Here is a 23,843-nt window from a genome sequence, read left to right on the forward strand (position 1 = left end):
CCACCGCAAGAGAGCTATGCTGAGGCGGGTTTGACAGACGAAGGTTGACCGCTGCAGGTGCTAGTGTAGCAGCACAGCACCCCACTTCCTCCCCTCCCCCGTCTTCTGCGTGACACAGGGTTGGTCGGCTCTGGTGTCGGTGTCCTTATCTACGTGAAGCCGGGCCCACTCATGACAGCAAGATCCGGGGGCTAGTCACATTTACTTTAGAAGGATCCTTTGCCAGGCGGTGAAAAATAGGAGGCGCGGCGCCTGCGCGCTCCGCACAGCACAGCACAGCTCAGCTTCTCCCGGCCGCGGTCCGGCCCCATCCAGCGCCACGCCTCCCCCCGCCCCAGCACTGCACCGCGAGAATGCGCACGCCCTCTCGCACCGCCCATCGCCGGGCGCGAGGGCTCAGCGTGCGCGTCGGCGCGTGCGTCGTGCGTGCTCGCGCGCGCGGCCCAGCGAGCGGCGCTCGGGGGCCCGAGTCGGCTAGGCGGCTCCGCGCTCCAGGGCTCCTCGGCGTGACGGCCGCGCCCGCGCTGTTCCAGCCCGCCGCCGAGGCCGCTCCCGGGGCGCGAAGATGCCGGCCGTATCCAAGGGGGACGGGATGCGGGGCCTAGCGGTCTTCATCTCCGACATCCGTAACTGTGAGTGCTAGGCACCGGGAGGGCCTGAGTGGGGGCGCCGCTGGGGGTCCGCAGGTGCGGCCGGGGGTCTGGGGGTGCGGCCCCGATGGGGAGGGCTATGTGAGCGGGCGCGCGGGTCGGCGGAGGCCTGGGAATGAGGGCTGCGGGGTGAAGATCGCGCGGTGGGGCGGGGGTCCCGCGCGGGCACTTAGGGTACAGAGCGCGCGTCCTGGGTGCACATCTGGCGGGAGTTGGTTGTTTGCTGCGGAGACCCAGGCTAGGGCGGGGGTGGTTGTTTCCCTGGTGTTGGACAGACAGTGGGGGTGTGGAGTGGAGATTCAGACCAGCGTGCGGGGCTGGGTCCTGGACGTGCTAATCTGGCAGTGGGGTGGGGGTAGGAAGCAGAGGTGCGAGGCAGAGATCAGGGGGTGCGGACCCCGGGTGGAGTGGGTGCGTGTATCGGTTTGGACGGCTGGGAATTGCCTGTGGGTGTTCAGACTGAGATGCGGGGTTTAGGTGTCTTGAGAGCTAGGGGTAGCAATGGGAATGTGGGGCGGGTGGGGTGTCTGTGGGGTTTGTGGCACCGTCGAGGGGCTTCCGGCCCAAGACGCCCCTCCCCAGCATGATGTCATCTTGGTCTTTCTAGTAATGGAGCTTTTAACCCAGCCTTTTCCAAAACAGCGTGGATTTTCTCTTTGGGCGGGGATCAGGACACCGTACGTCTCGGACCTGATTCAGGCGGAGTGTTGGGCGCTGATTAGATCTCACCCACTGCGATTAAAGTGACTCATTCCCCCAGGGAACCGGCCGCAGCCGGGTGTGGATGCTGGAAGCTGCTCTTGCTTCTCTGCTGAGAGCAGTTCTGTAGACAGTGTCCCCTGGGTAGAAAAAAAATCCGCCCAAAGTGAAATGGGTCGGAAGGTTAAAGGTCAGATAGGGCGGGTGCCCAGGACTTTGGTTTATAGAAACTTCGGAGGGTGATCAGACAGCCCCTTACTGAAGAGCAGAAAAGCTATTTTCCTGTCAGTTTGTTATTAAATCTCCCCCTCCCCCCATCCAGCAAATAGCTGACTCCATGACTTTTGTTACTTCAGAAATTAACGTGTGTCCTGAGGAACTTTGTCCAGTGCTGTCATCATACTAACACTTTAAGACTGTATTCCCTAAGACTGGGTGCAGGACCCCAGCCTGCCTGGGTCTGCAGGATTCTGGAGGAGTAGATTGCTGTCCTTGGACTAGGGCTTACCAAAATTGTAGACCATAGCATTCATAGTCATGAGGCATTTTTTCTAAAATTTTTGTTAAAAAACTACATTTATAGGTGCGTGTGTGTGTAGGTGTATTCATCTACAAGCCATGGTGCCTCTGAGGTGGTGGTCAGAGGACATCTCTCTGAGAAATCCCTTCTCTTCTTCCATCATGTGGATCTTCAGGTATGGCATGGCAGCCTGGCCCGCCGCCCCTGTCATCTCCCCCATCCTGTCATTGTATTCTCTGAGGAGAGTTCAGCTGATCAGGACATTGAAAGTGAAAGCCAGTTTCTCACCCAAGTGTTTGATCAGAGGTGGCACCTAATGAGAACTTGGTAAATGACTTATTGCCTGACTGTAGAGCAAGCTTTCCCTGTGTTGGAGCAGCTGATCTTTGGGAATGATTGGCATTTGTTGGGGTGGGGGGCATTCTGTGTCTTGGAGTATGTTTGGTAGCACCAGGTGCCTCAGTTGTAGTGGTGGTAAATTGTTCCTCAAAGATGTAGGAAGCATACAAGATCATTCCCAGAGGAACCATTGAAAGAGGGGGTACCTGGGCCTATCTGGGATCCAGGTCTCTGTCTGGCTTTCCTACTGTCTGGCCTCTATCGACACTGTGGCCCTCGTCTAAGGAGCTGTGTCCTCTATTGTGATGTCTTTTCCAGTGGAGTCTGTGTCCTGCTGTACAGGAAGCACCAAAGTAAGGGCCCTCTGTCCTCGCTCTTTTCTTCACCCCTTCCGTGCCCCTCAGTGTCTGGCACACAATATGTCCTCTGTCAGTGAGTCAGCTACAAGTAAGACACAGAAGCTCTCAGGAGGGAGCAGGGACCAGAGTTGGTGCGAACTTGATCCCTAGGCCATGAGGAGGGGGCCACTGTTGTTTACTCATGGTGAGAGTGAGTGGTGGCTCTGTGGAGAGGCGCTCCCCAGGTCAGCCCCCAAGGTACAATGCAGGTCCTGACTCTGCATCCAGCCCTGTAACTGGAAGCCACCTGCCAGTGAGCCTTGGTTCTCAAGAGTTACTTGTAGGCCGCAGTATCGTCGGAATCTGTTTCAGCAGCTTTTTAACCTGATGCTTCTCTCTTTGAAGGCCTGTGTTGAACCTTGAGAAAAAGGGAAGAATCGAAGGGGGAAAAGGGATGTGAGCGGGAAGGTTCTGCATCTGTTTGCACTTGGGTTACTAGTTTACCCTCTTAGCATAGGTGGCCACCACCCCGCTCCCATGTCACTTACACCTATAGCTCTGCAGCTCAGGTAACAGACAAATTCTGTCTCTTAAGACTAACTTACTTGCTCTTTCCTGATCTACTTCAGCCAGGGCTATGAATTCAGTAATGTTATTTCGGTGTGTCAGAGTCCTGTAAATTGCTTCTGTTTCTCTTGCCTTTATTTATTTTTATTTATGTATATGTGTGTGCCTGCTTGTTTATATGTGTATCATGTGCCTGAGGTTCCAGAAGAGGACACTGTTGGATTCCCTGGAACAGGAGTTACAGGTGGTTGTGATCTACCCATGTGGTTGGTGGGTGCTGGGAACTGAACCTGTGTCCTTTGCAAGAGCAGCACGTATTCTTGACTGCTGGGCCACCTCAGCTTGATTTTTGCTTCTTTAACAACATACACATACAATATATATATATGCATCCAGTATTATACATATATATCTATATATATGCATATATACATTATATATATACATACATATATCTATATATATAAAATGAATGTTTTGCCTGCATGTCTGACTGTATGTATGTATGCCACATGTGTGCCTGTTGCCTGTGGAGGTCAGAAGAGGATATCAGACTCTTTGGAACTGGAGTTATAGGCAGTTGTTAGCAGCCATGTGAGGGTTAGGAATTGAACCAGTATTCTTTGCAAGAACAGCCAGTATTCTTTTCTTTTTTCCCTCCCTTTCTCTCTCTCTTTCCCCGAAACAGGGATTCTCTGTAGTTCTCTGTAGTCTTGACTTTTCTGGAACTCGCTCTGTAGACCAGGCTCAAACTCACAGAGACGCCTCTGCCTCCCGAGTGCTGGGATTAAATGCCTGTGTCACCATGCCTGGCATACCCAGTGTTCTTAACTGCTAAGCCATTGCTGTTTCTCTTGTAAGCTGTCATGAAGAAAAAACTTTGAGCTAGTAAGATAGTTCAACTGTTAAGGGCACTGGCTGCCAAGCCCATGACCATAGCTCCATCCCTGGTCCCCTGTGGTAGAAGGAGAGAACTGACTCCCAACAGTGGTCTTTACATCTCCATACACACCGTGGCGTGTTTGCTCTGGCACATTTGCCCCACCAGATGTTAAAAAAGTACAATTCTAGTGTCTTTTTTTTTTTCTTTTTCTTTCTCTTTTTAATCTTTTGGTTTTTCAGGACTGAGTTTCTTTGTGTAGCCCTGACCGCCCTGGAACTAGCTCTGCAAACCATGCTGGCCTCGAACTCACAGAGATTCGCCTGCTGTGTCCCAAGTGCTGGGATTAAAGGCATGTGACACCACTGCCCAGCTATAATTTCTTATTTTGAAATATTTATAGATTCATAGGAAGTTGTCTTAGTTAGGGTTTCTATTGCTGTGATGAAACACCATGACTAAAAAGTAAGTTGGGGAGGAAAGAGTTTATTGGGCTTACACTTCAGCATTGCTGTTCATCACTGAAGGAACTCAGGACAGGAGCTCAAATAGGGCAGGAGCTGATGTAGAGCTGATGCAGAGGTCATGGAGGGGAGCTGCTTAGTGGTTTGCTTCGTATGACTTGTTCAGCCCACCTTCTTATAGATCCCAGGACCAGCAGTGTCAGCACTGAGCATGGGCTGGACCCTCCCCCATTGATCACTAAATGAGAAAATGCCTCACAGCTGGGTCTCAGACATTTCCTCAACTGTGGCTCCTTCCTCTTTGATGACTTTAGCTTAGCTTGTGTCAAGTTGACACACAAAACCAGTCAATACAGAAGTTGTGAAGAAATTGACAGGAAAGTCCTTGGCATCCTTTACCCCACCTTTCCTGATGTGGACATCTTTTGTAAATGGGATATTTTCAACACTGGAAAACAGTACAAACCACTGGGCTATATAAAATTAATTTCTTTCTTTCTTTCTTTCTTTCTTTCTTTCTTTCTTTCTTTCTTTCTTTCTTTCTTTCTTTCTTTCTTTTGGTGCTGGATTTTGAATTGAGGCCTTGAGTATTTCAGCCCCTAGATGTCAGTAGTTTTACCTGTACTTAACGTGTATCTGAGCGTGTGTGTGTGTGTGTGTGTGTGGTGCTGTGTGGTTTTAGTTTGAGTATCTTCGTGTGACTTCCACCTCTGTAAGAGACTGCTCTGTTCTGTTACCATGAAGCTCCATGGCATCAGCTCTCATAACCACACCTACCGCCTCCCACCATGGCAACCGCTAATCTGATCACCAGCTCTGTAATTTTGTGATCTCAAGGATGTCACATAAATGGAATTGTATAGCATGTGACCTTTGGAGGTTGGCTTTTTCACTCAGCGTGGTCCTTGACACCTATATAGCCTGTTGTATTGATAGTATTCCAAGGAAACCACAACCCTTCTGTCTGACATTAGGGGTTTGGAATTTCACTTGCTTTTCCACGAGTCCATCAGGCAGAACCATATATCGCTTAAATAAGCATGCCTTCCTCTAGCTTTTGCAGTGCTGAGGATGGAACCCAGGCCTCACTCATGTTAGGTGAGAGCACTGTCACACCTAACTGGGCCACAGCCCCAGTGAAATGGAGCTTGTCTACTGCTGTTGACATACCAACAGTCCAGTATGATTGGGAACACCAGTGATCCCCGACTAAGGTGCTTTGGCCCGATGGGGTTTTTGTTCTTATTAATGTGCATGCAAGCAATGCACAGTCCATGAAAATCTGGCTTTGAGTTTGTATCTTCTCCTGGGCTGCTTGTGGCATGATCCTTTCATGACACTGAGCAGTGGCAGTGAGTGCCGCATCCCCTCAGTCCCTGGCCACTAGTATAGACAAGTGTGGTTCTGCAGTGTGCTACTGAGCTTGTGGCTCTGAGCTAAGTGAGTTCAATGCCTTTTCTGCTGCACTATTTTCACCTTACTGTGGGTTTTCTGGGCACAACTTTATCACAAGTTAAAGAGCATCTTTCTATGACCGTGCTGAACACGGCATATTCTGAGAATTGATGCAGAACAGGCAGGACTACAACAGAAAGACAGAAGGTCTTTGTGAGAGTAGTCATGTTGCCATGGGCAGGAAACTGCAAATTTGCCATTTTTCCCTGTGTGGGGGCTGGGGCTGGGATTGGGGCTTAGAGACAATGTAGGTTAGGTGCCTCCTTAGGGCTCAAGTGAAGGAAGACAAGAGTGGCCAAGTGGTATGTCTTGAACGTTCCTAAGAGAAGAATGTCGTTTGTTGTGCGCAGCTATCAGGGTCTGCTGTTGTGGATGCCCCTTTGAACTGTACTTTAGCATTACTAAAGTCTCAAATATTTATTTATTCATAGAACCTCAGTTATTAGCTATAAGTTGGACATTCAGAAATGGAGCATAACAATTCAAATTCTGCTTAAGTTCCATGTAAACATTAAATATAAAGTTATTTGATTTTCCTGCATAATGGTAAAAACAAATTAAACTTGGTCTGTTGAATATTTTTATTTATTTATTTGTTTGTTTATTCATTCATTTATTTTTTTGGGGGGGTTTTCAAGATAGGGTTTCTCTGTGTAATAGCCCTGGCTGTCCTGGAACTAGCTCTTGTAGACCAGGCTGGCCTTGAACTCATAGAGATCTGCCCATCTCTGCCTCTTGAGTGCTGAGATTAAAGGCATGCAGCACCACTGCCTGGCTGTTTTTTTTTCTTAATTTTTTTATTTATTATATATACAATATTCTGTCTGCATGTATCCCTCTGGGCCAGAAGAGGGTACCAGATCTCATTACAGATGGTTATGAGCTACCATGTGGTTGCTGGGAATTGAATTCAGGACCTCTGGAAGAGCAGCCAGTGCTCTTATCCCCCTGGCTGGTTTTTTTGGGACAGGGTTTCCCGTTTTTAATTTTTGTTTTCTTTGTTTGACTTGCTCTATTTTACTTTGTTTTATTTTTTTAATTTTTATTATTTGTTTTTTTTGAAACAGGGTTTCTCTGTGTAGCTTTGGAGCCTTTCCTGGAGCTTGCTCTGTAGACCAGGCTGGCCTCAAACTTGAACTCGCATAGATCTACCTGCCTCTGTCTCTGCCTCTTGATGCTGGGATTAAAGGCTTGTGCCGCCAGTGCCTGACTGATTTGCTTTGTTTTTAATTGTGTTTGATGTGGTTATGTGCACATGAGAGCAGGTGCCTGTGGGGCATCAAATACTCTAGAGCTGGAGCTGAAGGTGGGTGTGAGCTACCTGATGTGGGTGCTGGGACTGAACTCAGGTCCTCTGTAAGGGCAGCAAACTCTCTTAACTGCTGAGCCATCTCTTTAGCCTTTTAGTTTAAACAAATCTTTACTTTTGTGAGACTCATACTGTAGTCCAGGCTGACCTGGAACTCACTGTGTAGTCCTATTGTCTTAGCCCTCTGAGCACCGTGTGAGCTATCACACTTGGCATATTTATTAATTGACTAATTAATTAATTTGGAAATAAGGTCTGCTTAGGTAGTCCAGGCTGCCTCTGCAGTGCTGAGATTATAGTCATGTATCACCATGCCTAACTTTTTGTTGAATTTTAAAAAGAACCTTCAAAATTAAAGTCTATGCAGTTCACTTTGTCTTCTCTCCTGACTGTCCCATTGAAAGTGCTGACTTTTTGAGAAGAATGCTTGTCTTGCACATTTTCTTTTGCAATCTTCTGCATAATTCATATTCCTTAGAAACCCATTTTGTAAGCTTGTGACAGTATGAAGAGGGATGAGGAAGGAAGTCTCTGCTACAGGCAGGGCTCCTGTGCTGCACTGTAGTTTGATCAGGGCATACAGGCAATGCCCACTTCATAGCACCATAGTGCCATCTTCATAGCAATTTCTCTCCCTCCTCTCTGAAGGGTGGTGCCACTGTTTCTTTTATGACAAATTGGCTGTCCATTGCATATCCCATAGCATCTTCCCATGTCAGAACTTAGCAGCGATCACATGGCCCTCCCTGCTCCCAGCCTTGAATTCACGTGTAGTCCAGGTTAGCCTTTTTAGTGCTAGGATTGCAGTGTGTGGCACCATACCTGGTACCTCTTTCCTCTTAGAGTGATTCTCTCTGCTGCTTTGGCAACTGCTTGCAGCAGGGTTCTTAGAAAGGCTGTCTCTGTGGGATTAAATGGCATTTCCTCGGCTCTTTAAAAAACAAATGAGTCAGACTAGAAGGGCAGATGAGCATCTGCTGTAGAAAATGGTTTTTTTTGTTTTTTGGATTTTTCGAGACAGGGTTTCTCCGTAGCTTTTGGTTCCTGTCCTGGAACTAGCTCTTGTAAACCAGGCTGGCCTTAAACTCACAGAGATCCGCCTGCCTCTGCCTCCCGAGTGCTGGGATTAAAGGCGTGCGCCACCAACGCCCGGCGAAAATGGTTATTTTTTAAAAAAATCAGTTTGATTTTATGTGTATAAGTTTTGTTTGCGTGTATGTCTGAGTACTGAATTCATCCTGGTGCCTGAGGACCGAAGATGTTGGATTCCCTGCAACTGGAGTTCTGGATGGCTGTTGAGTGCTGGGTGGGTGCTGGGAAACGCGCCCTGGGCCTTTGCAAGAAAACAGGTGCTCTTAGCTCTTAACCATCTTCCCATCCCTGAAAATGGTATTTTGAAGAGAGTTTACATAGTATGAGAAGAGTTGAAATACATAGTGTGAACTCTTGAGCAGAAGGGTTGAGCGCTGGTGGATCTCATCTGTGGCAGATTCTTGAGCCAACCCCGAGCTCAAACTTGAGGATTTATAAGGTTCCAAAAACAAAAGTATTTTTGTTAATCTGTAATAAATTTGTCAAAAGTGTTGGTTGGCCTAGATTGCCAAAATAGCTTAGAGGGTTAAGACTGACAACTAGAGTTTGATCCTTAGGACCCACATGATGGAAGAAAAGAACTGACTTCCTCAAGTTGTCTCTGACTTCAACACATGTATGATGGCACATGTGCATGCTCACACATATACAAATAAGTAAATGTAATTTAAAAAGAAATTAAAAACCAAAAAACTATGCTGAAGCTATGCATGGTAGTGTAAACCTTTAATTCCAGAGGCAAGACTGCATTTGATGTCAGCCTGGGTTTCTCAGTGAAATGCCACCACAAAGAAAAAACCCCTCTTAAATCAGAAAACTTAATAAAAAAAAAAGCAGCGAACCAGCACTGCCATTAGGATGGACATGGTGGGCTCTTGCCCAATAGATTTCTTAGATCTGGAGGTGGAGTGGAATTGACACCTTTCTTGATGGACTTCTCTGATTGGAGGCGGGTGATCCTACAGGAGGCATGGAGAAATAATAGAGCTACATGAGGTATTTGGATATTACAAATCTGCAATTCCTAGGTAACTTTGGAGGATTATGTACTTGGGTGTGGCCTTGCCCAGCAAGCATTCTTTTCAGGTGGAATGGAAGTGTGTTGTGTAGTCCTCACCTGACTGCAGGTTAATAAAATACTGGAATGTTCCGCTCCCACCCTCCCATCTGGTCCGCAGTGAATGGTATGTGGCCTGATGTGGAAGCTATGGGAGGTACAAAGTTGGATGGCGTTTTCAACTTCTGTGTGTAGACGCTAAATGAAAATCTCCCTAGTTAGACAGAAATGCAGATTGAATAGCCTTCACTTAAAACCTAAATGAATAAGCTAGGTGTTCTGCACGCTTGTAATCCCAGCACTGCAGAGGCTGAGTGAAGCAGTAGGACCATGAATTCCAGATCATTCTGGGCTTCAGAGGAAGACCCTGTTTGAAAACAGCAGCAATAACAAACTCCAGACGGGGGGGTGGGGGGTGGTGGTGGTGGTGGTGGCAGCGCACACCTTTAATCCCAGCGCTTGGGAGGCAGAGGCAGGCAGATCTGTGAGTTCAAGGCCTGGTCTACAGAGCGAGTTCCAGAACATCCAGGGCTACACAGAGAAGCCCTGTCTCAAAACAAACAAACAAAAAAAAAAAACCTAACAAATCCAAACCAGAGATCAAAATCAAACGGATGGTTTTTACTAAGTTGTATGCTGCCTTACACTTAGATTGCAAAAATATATAATAAGGGTTTGCTTTTTATACTTTCCTGACTTCCGTGTGAAGGCCAACAAGGGTGACGTGTCCTGAAAACACAGTGCCACATGTGCAGTTTATTCTGGGAGATTTCAGGGTGTCTAGGATTAACTGGGTGTTGCTGTGCTGAGATGAGGGCCATGGCAGTGTTTCATAATTAGTCCTGGGGGGGATGTGGCATTGTTAGGTTGGCCAAGATGTGTATAAAATAGATAGCTTGTGGGTAGACAGAAGCTTCACTGGGAAATAGTGTACTGTACACAGAACTGCTGAAGACCTAGAGTGTGGAGCCTGAGGTTACAAAGTCAGAGTTGCCAAAACCCTCCAGGGAACTGGGTGGAAAAGGGTGTTACTCCTGGCCACCCTGTGGCCCCTGCAGCCAAGAATTCCATCACCAACCTCACCCATTTCTCTTCAGTGTTGTTAGAGAAGAAGGGCTGAGGATTAGAGGTAGGAATGAGGGTAGGTTAGGTCAGAAGGGCTTTTGTGGGAGGAGCCACAGGGTACAATGCTGGATTGGTGGTATTGGGATTTTCAGAGGGGGGTGGGCAGGGATGTGTCCACATCTGCCTGTGCCCCAGTGGAAGAGAGGTCCTGCTGTGGAGGTCCCATTCTCTGTTGTTAGGTGCTGTAGTATGCAGTTCACATGGCCACCAAAGCTTTGAGCCAGTGCCTCTCTTCCTGCATTGTGTGCTCATGTGGAAAAACCTGTAGCCAGGGTTTCGTGTCAGTCTGGTTCCTCTGCCCTATGCATATCTGGAGCCTGAAACTTCAACCTATGAGAACCATAGTGGCTTGGCATTTACTGCTCCCATTTACCTTCCTTGGTTGGCAGTGGCCTCAAGGATAGCTGAAAGGCAGAAGGCCAGATTCACATTGGATCATCTTCTGATGAAGGTCAAGTGTGTTGGTGGTAAGGTAGGTGTGGTGAACCCTCAGATTGCCCTGGGGCCTAGGCTGTTGGCTCCCTGGGTTCCCAGACAGTTGCCTGAGGGCAGGCTGTGCCTCCTGTGAGGTGGTGGAGAGGAAGTCTGTGTTCTAGTTGCAGTTTCAAAAGCACTAGATTATGGTGAAATCTTTTTAAATGATGAAAATACAAGTTGAGTATTTTGGAAAAGTCCTGTGTTTTTTATACTTCAAAATATAGTTCTGAGGTTGGGTGTTGTGGTTCATGTCTTTAATCCTTGCACTTGGGAGCAGAGATAGGTGAATCTCTGTGAGTCTGAGTTCAGTCTGGTTTACACAGTCCAGGACAGCCAGAGCTAATAGAGACCTATCTCAAACAAACAACAAACAAACAAACAAACAAACAAAAACCAAACCAAAAAACAAGCAAGCAAGCAGCCCAGCTTTGTATCCTGTGGCTCCTCCTACAGAAGCCCTTCTGACCGAAGCCCAGCCTGTGCATGCCTGGAACCCCAGCACTTGGGAAGCAGAGGCAGGCAGGAGGATCAGGCTACATAGCAAGTTTGAGGCTAGCCTTAGATGACTTGAGAACCTTTCTGAAAAGACACCAAATTGAACCATAACCAAAACACCAAAACACCCACAAACAACAACAAAAACCAGATCATTAGCTTTTTTTTATTTTTGGTGGAGGTGGTTGTTGCTGGTCACATTACCAACAGATCAGAGCCTTGCTTTTAGTCTCATTGTGCCTATAGAAATTAGAAAATCTTTGACCAGTTCTAAGCTTATTGGTATTGTGGGCTGTTGTGAGTCTATTTACAAGGAATTTAAAGTATGCTCTCTTTCCTCACCGCTATTAGCACACACGCTCTGTGGTGTTGGCTACATCGCTTAGGCTGACCTCCATCTCCTGGATTCAGTCATTTTCCTGCCTCAGCTTCAGGAGTAGCTGGGAAGACTGGTATGCTGCCCTGTTGGCTGCATTCAGTCAATTCTCCCTGTTAAACCTTTGTTGCTGTATTTAACTGTCCCTTCATAGAGTAGCAAGTCACTCCTAGGAAGAGTAAGGCAGGTACTCCCTGGCACGTACTTCTACTGCTGGGACTGGCTCAGCTGGCATTCTTTGTTCGTTTGTTTTGTTTTTAGATCAGGTCTCACTAGGTAGCTCTGGATGTTTTGGAACTCAACTTCTTAGACCAGGCTGGCCTGAGATCCTCTGGAATTAAAGGCGTGCACCACCATCCCTGTCTTTTGAAGCTGACATTCTTGTCATTGTTTTCCTTTTGGTGGGAGGGTGTGGATCCAGTTCTGTGTAGTGCTGTACCCTTGATGTCCTCGGTATCCTCTGAGGAGACATTTGCTGCAGACCTAATTTAAATATGCTTCTTCATTCATCTTTTTTTTAAACAAGTAACCTAGAAAACCAGCAGGATGTGAAGGTGCACTGTTAGAATCGACACATTTTGGAGGCCGAGGCAGGAGGAGAGTGGGTGTGAGGTGAGACTAGAGAGACAAAAAAGAAAAACCACAGATCTCTGTGTTATGTTCTTGTTCCTTTGCTATACTTTTATTCTTATTTTCTTTTAGCCTTGCTAGGGGTGGAAGCTGGGTCTGTGGGATCCCTAGACACATGCTCTCTGTGCTATATAGTAAATTGCAGGTGATTTTTCTTTCTAACCAAGGTCTCACCACGTACCAAGATTGGCCTTGCTCTTTTGACTCCCCCCCCCCCCCATCTTAGCCTTTCTAGTGCTGGGATTCCAGGTGCTAACACACTGGTATTGCCACGCATTTTTGTTTGTTTTGTTTTTAGACAAGGTCTCACTACGAAGACCAGGTTGGTCTTGAACTCAGAGATCACCTGTTTCTGTCTCCTGAGTGCTGGGATAAGGATTTTTGCTATGATTTTGATGCAGCACCATTCTTTATTTTTTTAAATTTATTTATTTATTAAGGATTTCTGCCTCCTCCCCGCCACCGCCTCCCATTTCCCTCCCCCTCCCCCGATCAAGTCACCCTCCCTCATCTGCTCAAAGAGCTATCAGGGTTCCCTGACCTGTGGGAAGCCCAAGGACCGCCCACCTCTATCCAGGTCTCATAAGGTGAGCATCCAAACTGCCTAGGCTCCCACAAAGCCAGTACGTGCAATAGGATCAAAAACCCACTGCGATTGTTCTTGAGTTCCCATTCTTCCTCATTGTCTGCTATGTTCAGCTAGTCCAAATTTATCCCATGGATGCAGCACCATTCTTGAAGGGTATTCTGAGGATGTATATTTCAAATTTCCTTTATTTTTTCTAGGTTGTGTGTATGCATGGGCACTGGAGCACTTTTTTTTTTTTAAAATTAACTGGTCAGGGATGGTGACACACACTTATAATACCAACACTAAAATACATAAAATAATAATAATTATTATTATTATTTTGAATTTTGAGAGAGGAGTTTTTTACGTACATATCTCTGGATGTTCTGATTATGCTGAATAGATCAGACTGGCCTCAAACTCACAGAGATCAGCTTGTCTCTGCCTCCTAAGGGCTAGGATTAAAGGCATGGGCCACCACACCCATCTGAAATTAATATTTTGACACAGGTTGCACTATGTAGCCCCTACTGGCTGGAATTCTGTGTAGACTAGGTTAGACTTACACAGAGGTAGCTTGCTTTACCTTCTTAGTACTTTGGTTAAAGGCTTGAGCCCTGTACCTGGCTTAGATCTACCGTGATGCTGTTCTCCCCTGTCACCTTCCATCCTGAATGGATCATCTGGAAGGAGGCCCTTGTCAACTGCCTCATCTCTTGGCTTGAGTGCCCCAGATTTTAAAATTGTTTGAAATAGGTACTGAAGAGATTGATCAGTGGATATAAACATTTTCTGCTCTTGCGGAGGACCAGAGTTCAGTTCCTAGAACTCACAGTGTGCCGCCATTGCCTGGCTGACATTAGTTAATGTTTCTTATCCTCGGGATTTAAGTTTATTTTAGGCCAGTGAGTTTATAGTTTCGAAGTTTGAAAGATAGATGAGATAATCTACTTAAACAGAGAAAAAGTTGACTTTTGTCTCACAGCTTTGGAGTTTTCAGTTCTTGAGTGGTTGGTCCTATTGTTTGTGGGCCTGTGGCAGGACTTCTTGGAAGGAACACATGGAGCAAAGTCACTTAACAAAGCATCAGGAAGTAAAGGGTAGAAGAGGATGGGGCCCACAGCCCCTTAGGAGAGCAAAGCCCCCATGACTCAAAAGACCTGCCCTGTGTCCCACTTCATATAGGTTGCTTCCACCCATGGCCAGTGCTGGGAGGTCATGTTCTTCCTCAAGCTGGGGAACAAGTCAAAACACATTGACTTTTGGGGGACATTCCAGATTCCGGAAATGGTAGCTGTAGTTCTAATCAATTTTGAAACCCATCTGCATTCTGATCCACACTTTAGTTGCTTGTCAGGCTCCATGAAGTTCCTCAGCCCTCACCGTTGGTCTTTCTTTTTTTTGCTCCACTTCCTTAAGTCCCTGGGGCTGCCCTCCCAGCTGCTGATCTGCAGTGTTAGGTCTGGTTGACATGCTGGACACCACGTGTCTCACTCATCTCTTCTGAATGCCCTGTGCTGCCCCACCGGCTCTGTCCTCCTGCCATTCACAGCCTCTGCCTGTTAGTTGGCTTCTTGTTCCTTTTATGTTGCTTCTTTTTTTTTTCTTTCGTTGCCCATAGGTGACATTTTTCTAGGATTTAGACATTGTGAGTCCCCACCTTGGTTTTGAATCATCATCTTGTCTATAAGTACCACAGAGCTTTGTTCTGGCCTGAAGCCCTGTCATTTGGAGACAGTTTGGTCTGTCAAGGAAGGACTAGAGTGGCCTTAGGCCCAGGGCTAATTTCACTCTTCTCTGTCTCTGTGTCTCTCTCTGTGTGTCTCTCTCTCTGTGTCTCTCTCTCTCTCTCTGAGAGTCTTGTAGGCTTGTTGACCTCCATCTCACTGTGTACTTATTGTGTAGTGGACACTGGACTTGAACTCATGATTTTCCTGTCTCCACTTACTGAGTACTGGAATTACAGGTGTGAACCATAATACCTGGCTCTCATTCCCTCGTTTAAGGCAGGGTCTTTCTCCAGAAGCTGGTCACATTGGTCTCTTTGTAGTTGAGTGGTTTCCTTTTAACCAGGTCAGTCAGTGCTTGTCAAGTCACTTCCTACAGAGTCCCTCTCCTGCTTAAGTGAGACAGCAGGCCTGGATGCCCTCTCTTTGGCAGGAGGCTGGAGCCAAAGCTTAGCTTTGGTGTTTTTTGTTTTGTTTTGTTTGTTTCTTGAGACAGGGTTTCTTTGTAGCTAGCCCTGGCTGTCCTGGAACTTACTTTGTAGACCAGCTTGGCTCGAACTCAGAGATCTGCCTGCCTCTGCTTCCTGAGTGCTGGGATTATAGGCGTGCACCACCACTGCCTGGCTCTTGGGTGTCTTAGATCTTTAGGAGAGTAGGGAGACTTGTTATAAAAAAGCATGGAGTTTAGAGAAGAGATTCTGGCTAGAGGTAGAAATACAGGGTACCGTTCCATTTAGAGCTGGAGTGAAGGGCGTACTGGGTGAGGACAGAAAGGTACAAGCCCAGGAGGAGAAATGGAACCATCACTCTGGCCACCCTAGTTTATAGCTGACTGCAGGTTTTGTGCATTTCCCTACTCCGGCTGAGCAAGTGAGGCAGCTGCTGTGACTACTGCTGCTGCTGAGTGCTGGGGCCCAGATTCAGGTCATGGATACTACAGACTACAGTGCATACCTTCTTTTGAGGATGTCCTAGGTGTATTGGGGTGGAAAGCATCATAGACCAGTAAGGAAGAAGATTTAGGTAAGTCTGGTGGGGTGGCTCAAGGGACAATCATAGCTGGCTTAACTCTTCCAAAAGTTTTGCTATATGAACAGTGAGGATGAGTGGTGACTGCAGAGGCAGTGGGTGTGTTGGCTTCCTGTTACTTCATGACAGGTTCACTTAAAACCATAGCACACACAAGCACCATTGGGGCTTGGGAGATAGCTCACTTATTAAAGTTCTTGTCATGTAAGTGTGAAAGTCTTAGTTCAACCCCTAGAACCCTGTAAAAAACTGTAGGCCTGGTATAGGTGGCATAAGCCTTTAATCCCAACACTGGAGAAGTCTGAGTTTGAGGCCAGTTTAGTCTATACTACAGCTGCATAGGGAGACTGTCTCAACACCTCTCCCCAACCAACCAAATAAAAAATTGCATGTGGCGTTGTCCTTTTGGGGGCCAGGCAAGGTGTCAATGTGTGGACCAGGTTAGCCTCGCCTCAGATTCACAGAAATCTGCCTACCCCTGCTTTCTGAGTCCTGGGATTAAAAGGCACGCACCACCATGCCTGACCATGGTATACATTTTTAAAACAGCACTGGGAAGGAGGAGACAGGGAATTTCTGGGGCTGGCTGATCAGCCAGTCTAACCTACTTGATGAATTCTAGGTTCAGTGGCAAAACAAAACAAACATACAAACCCCATAAAACAAACAAACAAAACAAACCCTACAAAACAAACCCTACAAAACAAACCCCACAAAACAAACAAACAAAAAAGCCAAGGTGGACCAGGTGGTGGTGGCCTTTAATCCCAGCACTCAGAGGCAGGTGGACCTCTTTAAGTTCAGGGCTGACCTGGTCTATAGATTGAGTTCCAGGGCTACACAGAGAAACCTTGTCCTGAAAAACCTAAACCAACTAACAAAAAAAAAAAAAAAACCCAAAACCAAAACAATCCCAGGTATAGATGGTACGTGAGGGATGATGTCTGAGAGTTATCTCTGGCTTCTACACATAGGCAGGTTCATCCATAGACATATGTGTACATACATACACATGAAAGAGAAAGAAGGAAGGAATGAACCCTAATCACTGTGGCTCACAACTTACTTGAGTGGGTCTCACAGATTTTTCTGGTGTCTAAAACGGATCTGGGGTAAATTCTTTTTTACTTGCAAACTATGTGCTGAGTGTGGCTCCCATGGGAGAGCTTAAGTCCCCTCCTTGACTGGCTGCTAGTCTAGGGTGGGCACATGCAGTGGGGTTGGTGGCTCCGTGTAAAATATGGTTACCATAGAGCAGGAATTCCTCTGGGAGGCATGGTTTAAGAATAAGGAAATGTGCATACAATAACCTGCATGTAAATATTCCTAGTGATCTTCTTCTTTTTTTTTTTTTTTTTGAGACAGGGTCTCATTGTAGCTTTGGCTGACCCTGTGGGATGTTAATTATTAAAGTTTCTCAAGGCAGAGTTTTTTTGTGTAGTCCTTGTCTTGGAACTCAGCTCTGTAGAGCAGGCGCTGGCCTTGAACTCACAGAGATCTACCTGCCTTTGTCTCCCAAGTATTGAGATTAAGGGCATGTGCTACCATTGCCTGGCAAGTTTTTTTTATTTTTAATATTTATTTATTTTTATTTTATATGGGCGTTTTGCCTGTGTGTGTCTGTGTACCTTATATGCACTATGCCTAAGGAGTCCAGAAAAGGGCGTTGGATTTCCCAAAACTGGAGTTACAGACAGTCGTGAACCACCATGTGGATGCTGGGAATGGAACCTAGGTCCTCTGCAAGAATAAGTGCTCTTAACTGCTGAGCCATTCCTCTAGCATAAGTTTTTAAAGATTTATTTATTAGTTTTATGTCTATGACTGTTTAGCCTGCATGCATATATCTGCACCCTGTGCATGCTTGGTGCCCATGGAGGTCAGGAGAGGGTGTTCGTTACCTTAGAGCTGGTGTTAGTGAATGGCTGTGAACTGCCCTGTGAGTGTGGGAACTGAATTTAGGTCTTCTGCAAGAACAAGTGCTATTTACCACGGAGCCATCTTTCCAGTCCCCAGGATGTTATTCTTGATAGCCTAAAAGTAGAAAGAACCCCAAAAGCTACTAGGTACCAAAGTATGGAGCGTAGAGGCACATCTCTGACAGATTAACTGCTGCTTGACAGTGTTGTGCTGAGGGAAAGCAGCCTGTGCTTTCCCACTTGGATGAAGGGCTGAGAAGAGGCAAGCCTATTAAGAGCTAATGAGGTTGCCAGGACTAGGGCCCAGGCTGGTTGGTGAATGACTGCTAATGATTTCCTTTGGGGAGATAGAGGACAGACAGAGCTGAGTATGTGGGAAGCCAATGACACATATGCTTTATGTGAGTGAACCATGTGGTTTGGGAATCATATCCCAGAAAGATGGGCCAGCTAATGTGTTAAAGGCGCATGGGGTTATCTTCTGGGGTTTATCAACAGAATGGTTTTTAATGTTCAATGAATAAGTTTTTCCTTTCTTCTTCCCTTCCTCCCTCCCTTCTTCCTTCTTTTCTCCTTCCCCCTTTCCTTCCTCCTTTCCTTGCTCATTCCATATCCCTGCTGTCAACCTTGCTTTAGGCTCACATGCTCAGGATCACAGGCATGCACCACCAGGCTGTCTGTGCACTCTTTCATTTGTGTTTGTTGGTGTGGATTTTGATCCCCCTCCTCCCCCATTAACACAGACCACAGAGGCATCCCTAACTATTACCATGTCAAACCCATGGCCACTCACTATCTTCTGCCCATTATCTTCAGAGCATTCTGATTGATGGTAGTCTTGCCAGTAGAAGATCTGAGGTGGGAAAGTCCAGCAGCCTGGGTTTTGCAGCTTGTGGTTGGGTTGTGAGTGGCTACTGTGGTGACCATCTTCAGTGCTTCTCTTCATTAATGTGGACAATCTAGAATGAAGAGTTTCAGCCTCTGCATACAATTGACTGAAACTCTTCACTTTGTCTTAAGAGTTTTATTGGACATGTCAAAGCTCACAGTTTTGATATCTCTCTATCTGTATTTCTTTCTGTAAGGTCTTACTGCTCTGTCCAGGCTGGCCGCAAACTTGTGATCCTCCTGCTTTAGCTTCTTGAATGCTAGGATTAGAGGTGTCTGCCAACATGCCCAGCCTAGGCAGGTATTTTGTAATATAGGCTATTCCCTACCAGTATCATCAGGGATGAGTTTGGTCTGTGGAGAAGAAATGATTAACTAGCTTGTTGCTGAGGAATGAGCTTTCTCCTAGGTGCTCAATCCCAGCCTGTCCCCATTCTGTGCATTCTTTGAGACTCACTGAGGCCAATTACAGCTTGCTCCTGGCCAATGTCTGCAGCTAGTCTGGGTCACTTATTAGCCAGGGGTGCTCCGAAGTCCATGCTGAGATTGCTGCTGCACTTCAGAGAGTCAAGGTGGCTAAGACCAGAATCTCACAGCTCAGATTGTCTGGCAGGCTTGTTGACACAGGCCTGTTAGTTACTCAGACTGGTGTTACCCTTTCAAAATTGATTTCTAAAGTCAGAATAAGTCAGTAAGCCCTGTCCTTGATTATATCCAATTTTAATTTTATTTTTATTTTTTGGACACTTTGTAATGTCACTTTATAACCCTGAGTGGCTTGGAACTCTCTATGTAGACCAGGCTGACCCCAAAGATCTCAGTACTCAGTGATCCTGAATACTGGGATTAAAGGCATACACCACTTCATCTGACCCCAACCTAATGCTTTGCCACAAAGTGTGGGTTTTTTCCCCCTCCCTAGATCTGTTCTTAGCAAGATGAGGCCCTCTGCCTAAGGGTTAGAAGTGTGACACAAGGCAGGGGGCATACATGTAATGTAGATGTGTCCTGCAAAACATCTGGGCATATGAGGGCAGGTCTGCTGGTATCCCTTGTTCTCTAAATCCTGCATATCACTTCATCTGGTGTGATTTCCTCTGTGGTGTTTCCAGAGTTCAACTTTTGGTGACCACTGTGCTCAGCTGAGTGAAAGTAACAGCACCTTGAAGAGGGCCGTGTTTATGACCTGTGTCACTCATGCTACCTAATCCTCACAGTAACGTCGGGCTCTGTGATGCTGTCTTCCGTATCAGAGCAGGCCTTGAGCCATCACACAGCTGGGAAACGTTTGCCCATCTTGGGGCAGCAGTACCAGAGTCTGTGTGTACATGCTCAGCTCATGGTTATTCCTCACAGAGGAGATTTTGACCTGCTCTCCTTTCTATCCCCTGCTGCTCCTCAGTCTGCAGTGCTGGGAGGTAGCAGACATAGGGCTCTGGTCCAGGAGAAGGACTGAGGGCATCAATCAAGGAGAAGGTGAGATGGCTTAGGACTGTACTGGTGGCAAATTGTAGTTCTTTAAAGGATTAGGGTCATTCTTTGTTCTTGGAAGACTTGAATTTTCTGTAGGGGAAACCATGGTCAGATGGATTGAAGAACCCAGGAGCAAAGACAGGGTAGGTCAGAAACACTGGAAAGGCCAGGGCTACTCACAGTGAACCTGGGGTCTCCACTTGGAGAGAGCCAGGGCTGACCACGCTTTCAGGACAGTGCTGCTTCTGGGTTGTGGGTGGACAGGTCTTCCTTCTCACTGGGGACCACTGAGTGGGGAAACTTAAGTTTTCTGAGTGATGACTCTGCTCCAGGTAGGTACTGCCACCTCCTTGTCCTGTTATGTTCCTGTGGGAGGTGTGTGTGACAGTTGCCCATTTTTTTACATTGCCTGGACATAATGGTTCTGAACTTACTTCCCCTTGCGCACTCACCCATCCTGTACATTTAGACTGCCCCCCAAATACCTGTGTCCACTCTTGCACTCCCCCCAACTCATGCTCCTCACACAGTCATATGCTGATGGTTCTTCTTGTGACTCTGGATGTTTGAAGTCCATGGCCCATAAAGAATTGGGGGAGCAGGGTGGTCTAGTGTTACGAGTCTTTTTCTGTCCTGCTAGCCAATTTCCACATAATGACACAGAGAGACTTATTAATTATGAAAGCTTGGCCTTAGTTTTAACTAGCTCTTAAAACTTAAATTAGTTCATTTCTACTAGTCAACATGCTGCCACATGGCTTGTGACTTTACCTTTCTTCCTATGCGTCCTGTTGCCTCTGTGTCCAGCTGATGACCCCTCCCCCACTTCTTCCTTTCTGAGTTCTCTTTGTCCCCAGAAGTCCGGTCTGACCTCTTCCTGCCTAGCTATTGACCATTCAATCAATCCTTCCTTCCTTCCTTCCTTCCTTCCTTCCTTCCTTCCTTCCTTCCTTCCTTCCTTCCTTCCTTCCTTCCTTTCTTTCTTTCTTTCTTTCTTTTTGAGGCATGGTCCTGGAATTTGCTGTGTAGACCAGGTTAGGGACTTGCTGTGTAGACCAGGCTATTCTTGAACTTACAGAAAGTCACCACAGGTAGCTGTTTTTTTTTTTTTTTTTTTTTTTTAGGCATCCCCCTGCCTTCACTACATGAAATCCAGCCTAAAGAAACTAAAGAACAAACAACTTACATATACAACACCCACACACGAAACAGAAGCTGCTGTATACCTTTTATCTGAAGCTTTATTTTGTATACATGGGGTGCAAGTGTCGCTGTACTGGTGGAGGTGAGAGGACAACATGCAGGGTTGGATTTTAGGTCTTCAGTGTGGTAGTAGTAGACATCTTTACTTACCACTGTTGAAAGCCTTGCTCTACTCCAGGCTGCCTTTGAACACATGACAACGATACTGTCTTTTTTTTTAATGTGTGTGGTGCTTGGAATTGAACCCTGGGCCTTGCTATGCCAGGTAGGCATTCTATATCTCTTCAGTTACATTCTTTTTCATAAGATTGTTTCTTACCATCTTCTTGTTAGCCAATATCTTGCATTTTTAAGTTTTTTTTTCTGAAAGAGTGTCATTTTTTAATTTAAATAACGTATTTAGAATCTGTAATTATACACCTAATTTAAAGGGTGTTTGTTTATGATTTTTTATTTTATTTATTTTTTATTTTTTTCGAGAAAAGGTTTCTCTGTAGCTTTGAAGCCTGTCCTGGAACTAGCTCTTGTAGACCAGGCTGGCCTTGAACTCACAGAGATCTGCCTGTCTCTGCCTCCCCGAGTGCTGGGATTAAAGATATATGCCACCACCGCCCGGCTTTAAAGGGTGTTTGTATTACATCTCTGCAAAGCAGATTTACATGGAATGATCAGTTACAGATAATATCAGAATTTATATGTTTCCTAATAGAGTTCCCCTTTCCTTTATTATAAGAAAATGAGAGCCAGGTATGGTGACTGACGCCAAGTTGGAAAGGGTTGTCATGAGTTCCAGGCTAGTTGAGGCCACCACATTCTTTGTTAGACCCTCTTTCAAAGTGTGGGGGGAGGGCAAAAAAAAAGATTATGAAATATTTTACAACTTAAAGCTGTTATAGTTTATGTTAAACACAAAACAATGTAGGCGAATCTTTTCATTTTTAAGGTTTTTTTTCATTTCTTATTCATGGCCTAAATCTTAGTTCTCTCTAGAATAACTGAAGCCCCCACAACCCTTTCTTCACTATTGTAGGCAAACTGCTTCTGGATAACAAGTAGGTTCAAAAATGAGTCGCCCTTTTTACTTCAAACATTTCTTTGCTGAAATGAAACTCTACAGCCCTGTTTTCTCTGTAAATGTTGTTTATGATCCAGTTCATAGCCACAGTTCTGGAAGGAGGAGCAGCCTTTCTACGCAGGTGGTCCTGTATCACCAGAGGAACTGTACAGCTACAGTCCAAGTTTTTTGGGACCTCAGGTGACAACTGTGTGCTCCAAGAGCCTTTCTTCTAAGGCTAGGCCTCTTGCAGGGGATACCCCGATATCTCTTTAGAGCAGGATGTGGTGGGGCCTGATGCTCTAAGGCGATGTGGAGATGATGAGGCCTATGCTAGGGTAGGGTGGGTGTGTCCCACCAAGCCTGGCTTTTTATTCTTAACTTTTACTTTCTTTTTTTTTTTTTTTTACTTACTTTTTCTTTATACTAAAAGGTTAGCCTCCAACTCCTCAGTCTTCTCAATACTGGGATTATAAATTTGAACTGTACCTGGTTAAAGACAGTATTAATAAAAACTTTAGATAAAAAGACTTCTCCTTGCCCCTCGCCATTTATGAAGCAACAGTGCTAAGCCTGTGCCCACCCTGACGGAGCCTTCAGCCGCTCATGGGAGCCTGGGTCCTAAGGCCTGCTCCATCAAGGCTGGTGACAGTGAGGAGGGGATGTTGGGCTCCAGGTTTGCTGCTCTGTGTTCCAGCTGCATAGGATCCTGTTTGCCTGTCCTGCTCACCTGTGCATCTTGAGCTTGCTAGGGCAGAGCTGGACTCAGACATGCTCTCAGTTCAGCCACAGTGAGCTCTATTCACAGGCAAGTACGCACAGGAGATAAGTGATACTTGGGCCTGCCTTGTTGGGAGGCAGATAAGCTGGGCAGCAGCAGTGTGAAGCCAGGCCCTGCAAAGTTTTATGTGGCTAAGTCAGTGTTGGGGCTCTGACAACCTTGGGCCTGGGTTTGGTGTTACAGATGGGTTGTCCTTCTGGAAGATCAGCCGTAAAATCAGGATGAACCTGAGAGGGTCCTTAATTTTTTTAAAATATTTTTTTGTTGTTGTTTTTTAATTTTTGAGACAGGGTTTCTCTGTGTAGCCCTGGCTGTCCTGGAACTCCCAGAGATCCGCCTGCCTTTGTTTGCCTCCTGAGTGCTGGGACTAAAGATGTCCACCTCCACACCTGGCTTATTTTTATCTTTCATTTAAACTTTGTACATGAATGCAGTGTATCTCTGTCATATCCACTCCCCTCAACCCCAGCACTTGCATTTCTCACTGTCATGGAGAGGCTTCTTTAACTTTTTCTTTAAAACTTAGGTTTATTTTATGTGTACAGGTGTTCTGCCAGCACGTATGTCTGTGTACGGGAGGGCTTCAGATCCCTAGGACTGAAGTTACAGACACTTGTGAGGTGCCATGTGGATGCTGGGAATCAAATCTTGGTCCTCTGGAAGAGCAGACAATGCTTTTAGCTGCGGAGCCATCTCTCCAGTCTCCCCCCCAACTCCACCTTAAG

The 23,843-nt window shown here is 46.2% G+C and overlaps 1 protein-coding gene across 2 annotated transcripts in view; it reads left to right on the forward strand.

Moving 5' to 3' along the window:
* The first annotated feature begins 419 nt into the window (after nt 1-419).
* Nucleotides 420-23,843, forward strand: part of Ap2a2 (adaptor related protein complex 2 subunit alpha 2) — a 68,206-nt gene continuing 44,782 nt past the window's right edge. For both annotated transcript variants that reach the window (XM_075972775.1, XM_075972776.1), the window contains exon 1: nt 420-632. In XM_075972775.1, the coding sequence (XP_075828890.1) occupies nt 566-632 (67 nt within the window). In that variant the 5' untranslated portion in view covers nt 420-565. The remainder of the gene's footprint in view (nt 633-23,843) is intronic.

The sequence above is a fragment of the Microtus pennsylvanicus genome, chromosome 5 (assembly GCF_037038515.1).
Source record: "Microtus pennsylvanicus isolate mMicPen1 chromosome 5, mMicPen1.hap1, whole genome shotgun sequence".
In the NCBI taxonomy this organism is placed as follows: Eukaryota; Metazoa; Chordata; class Mammalia; order Rodentia; family Cricetidae; genus Microtus; species Microtus pennsylvanicus.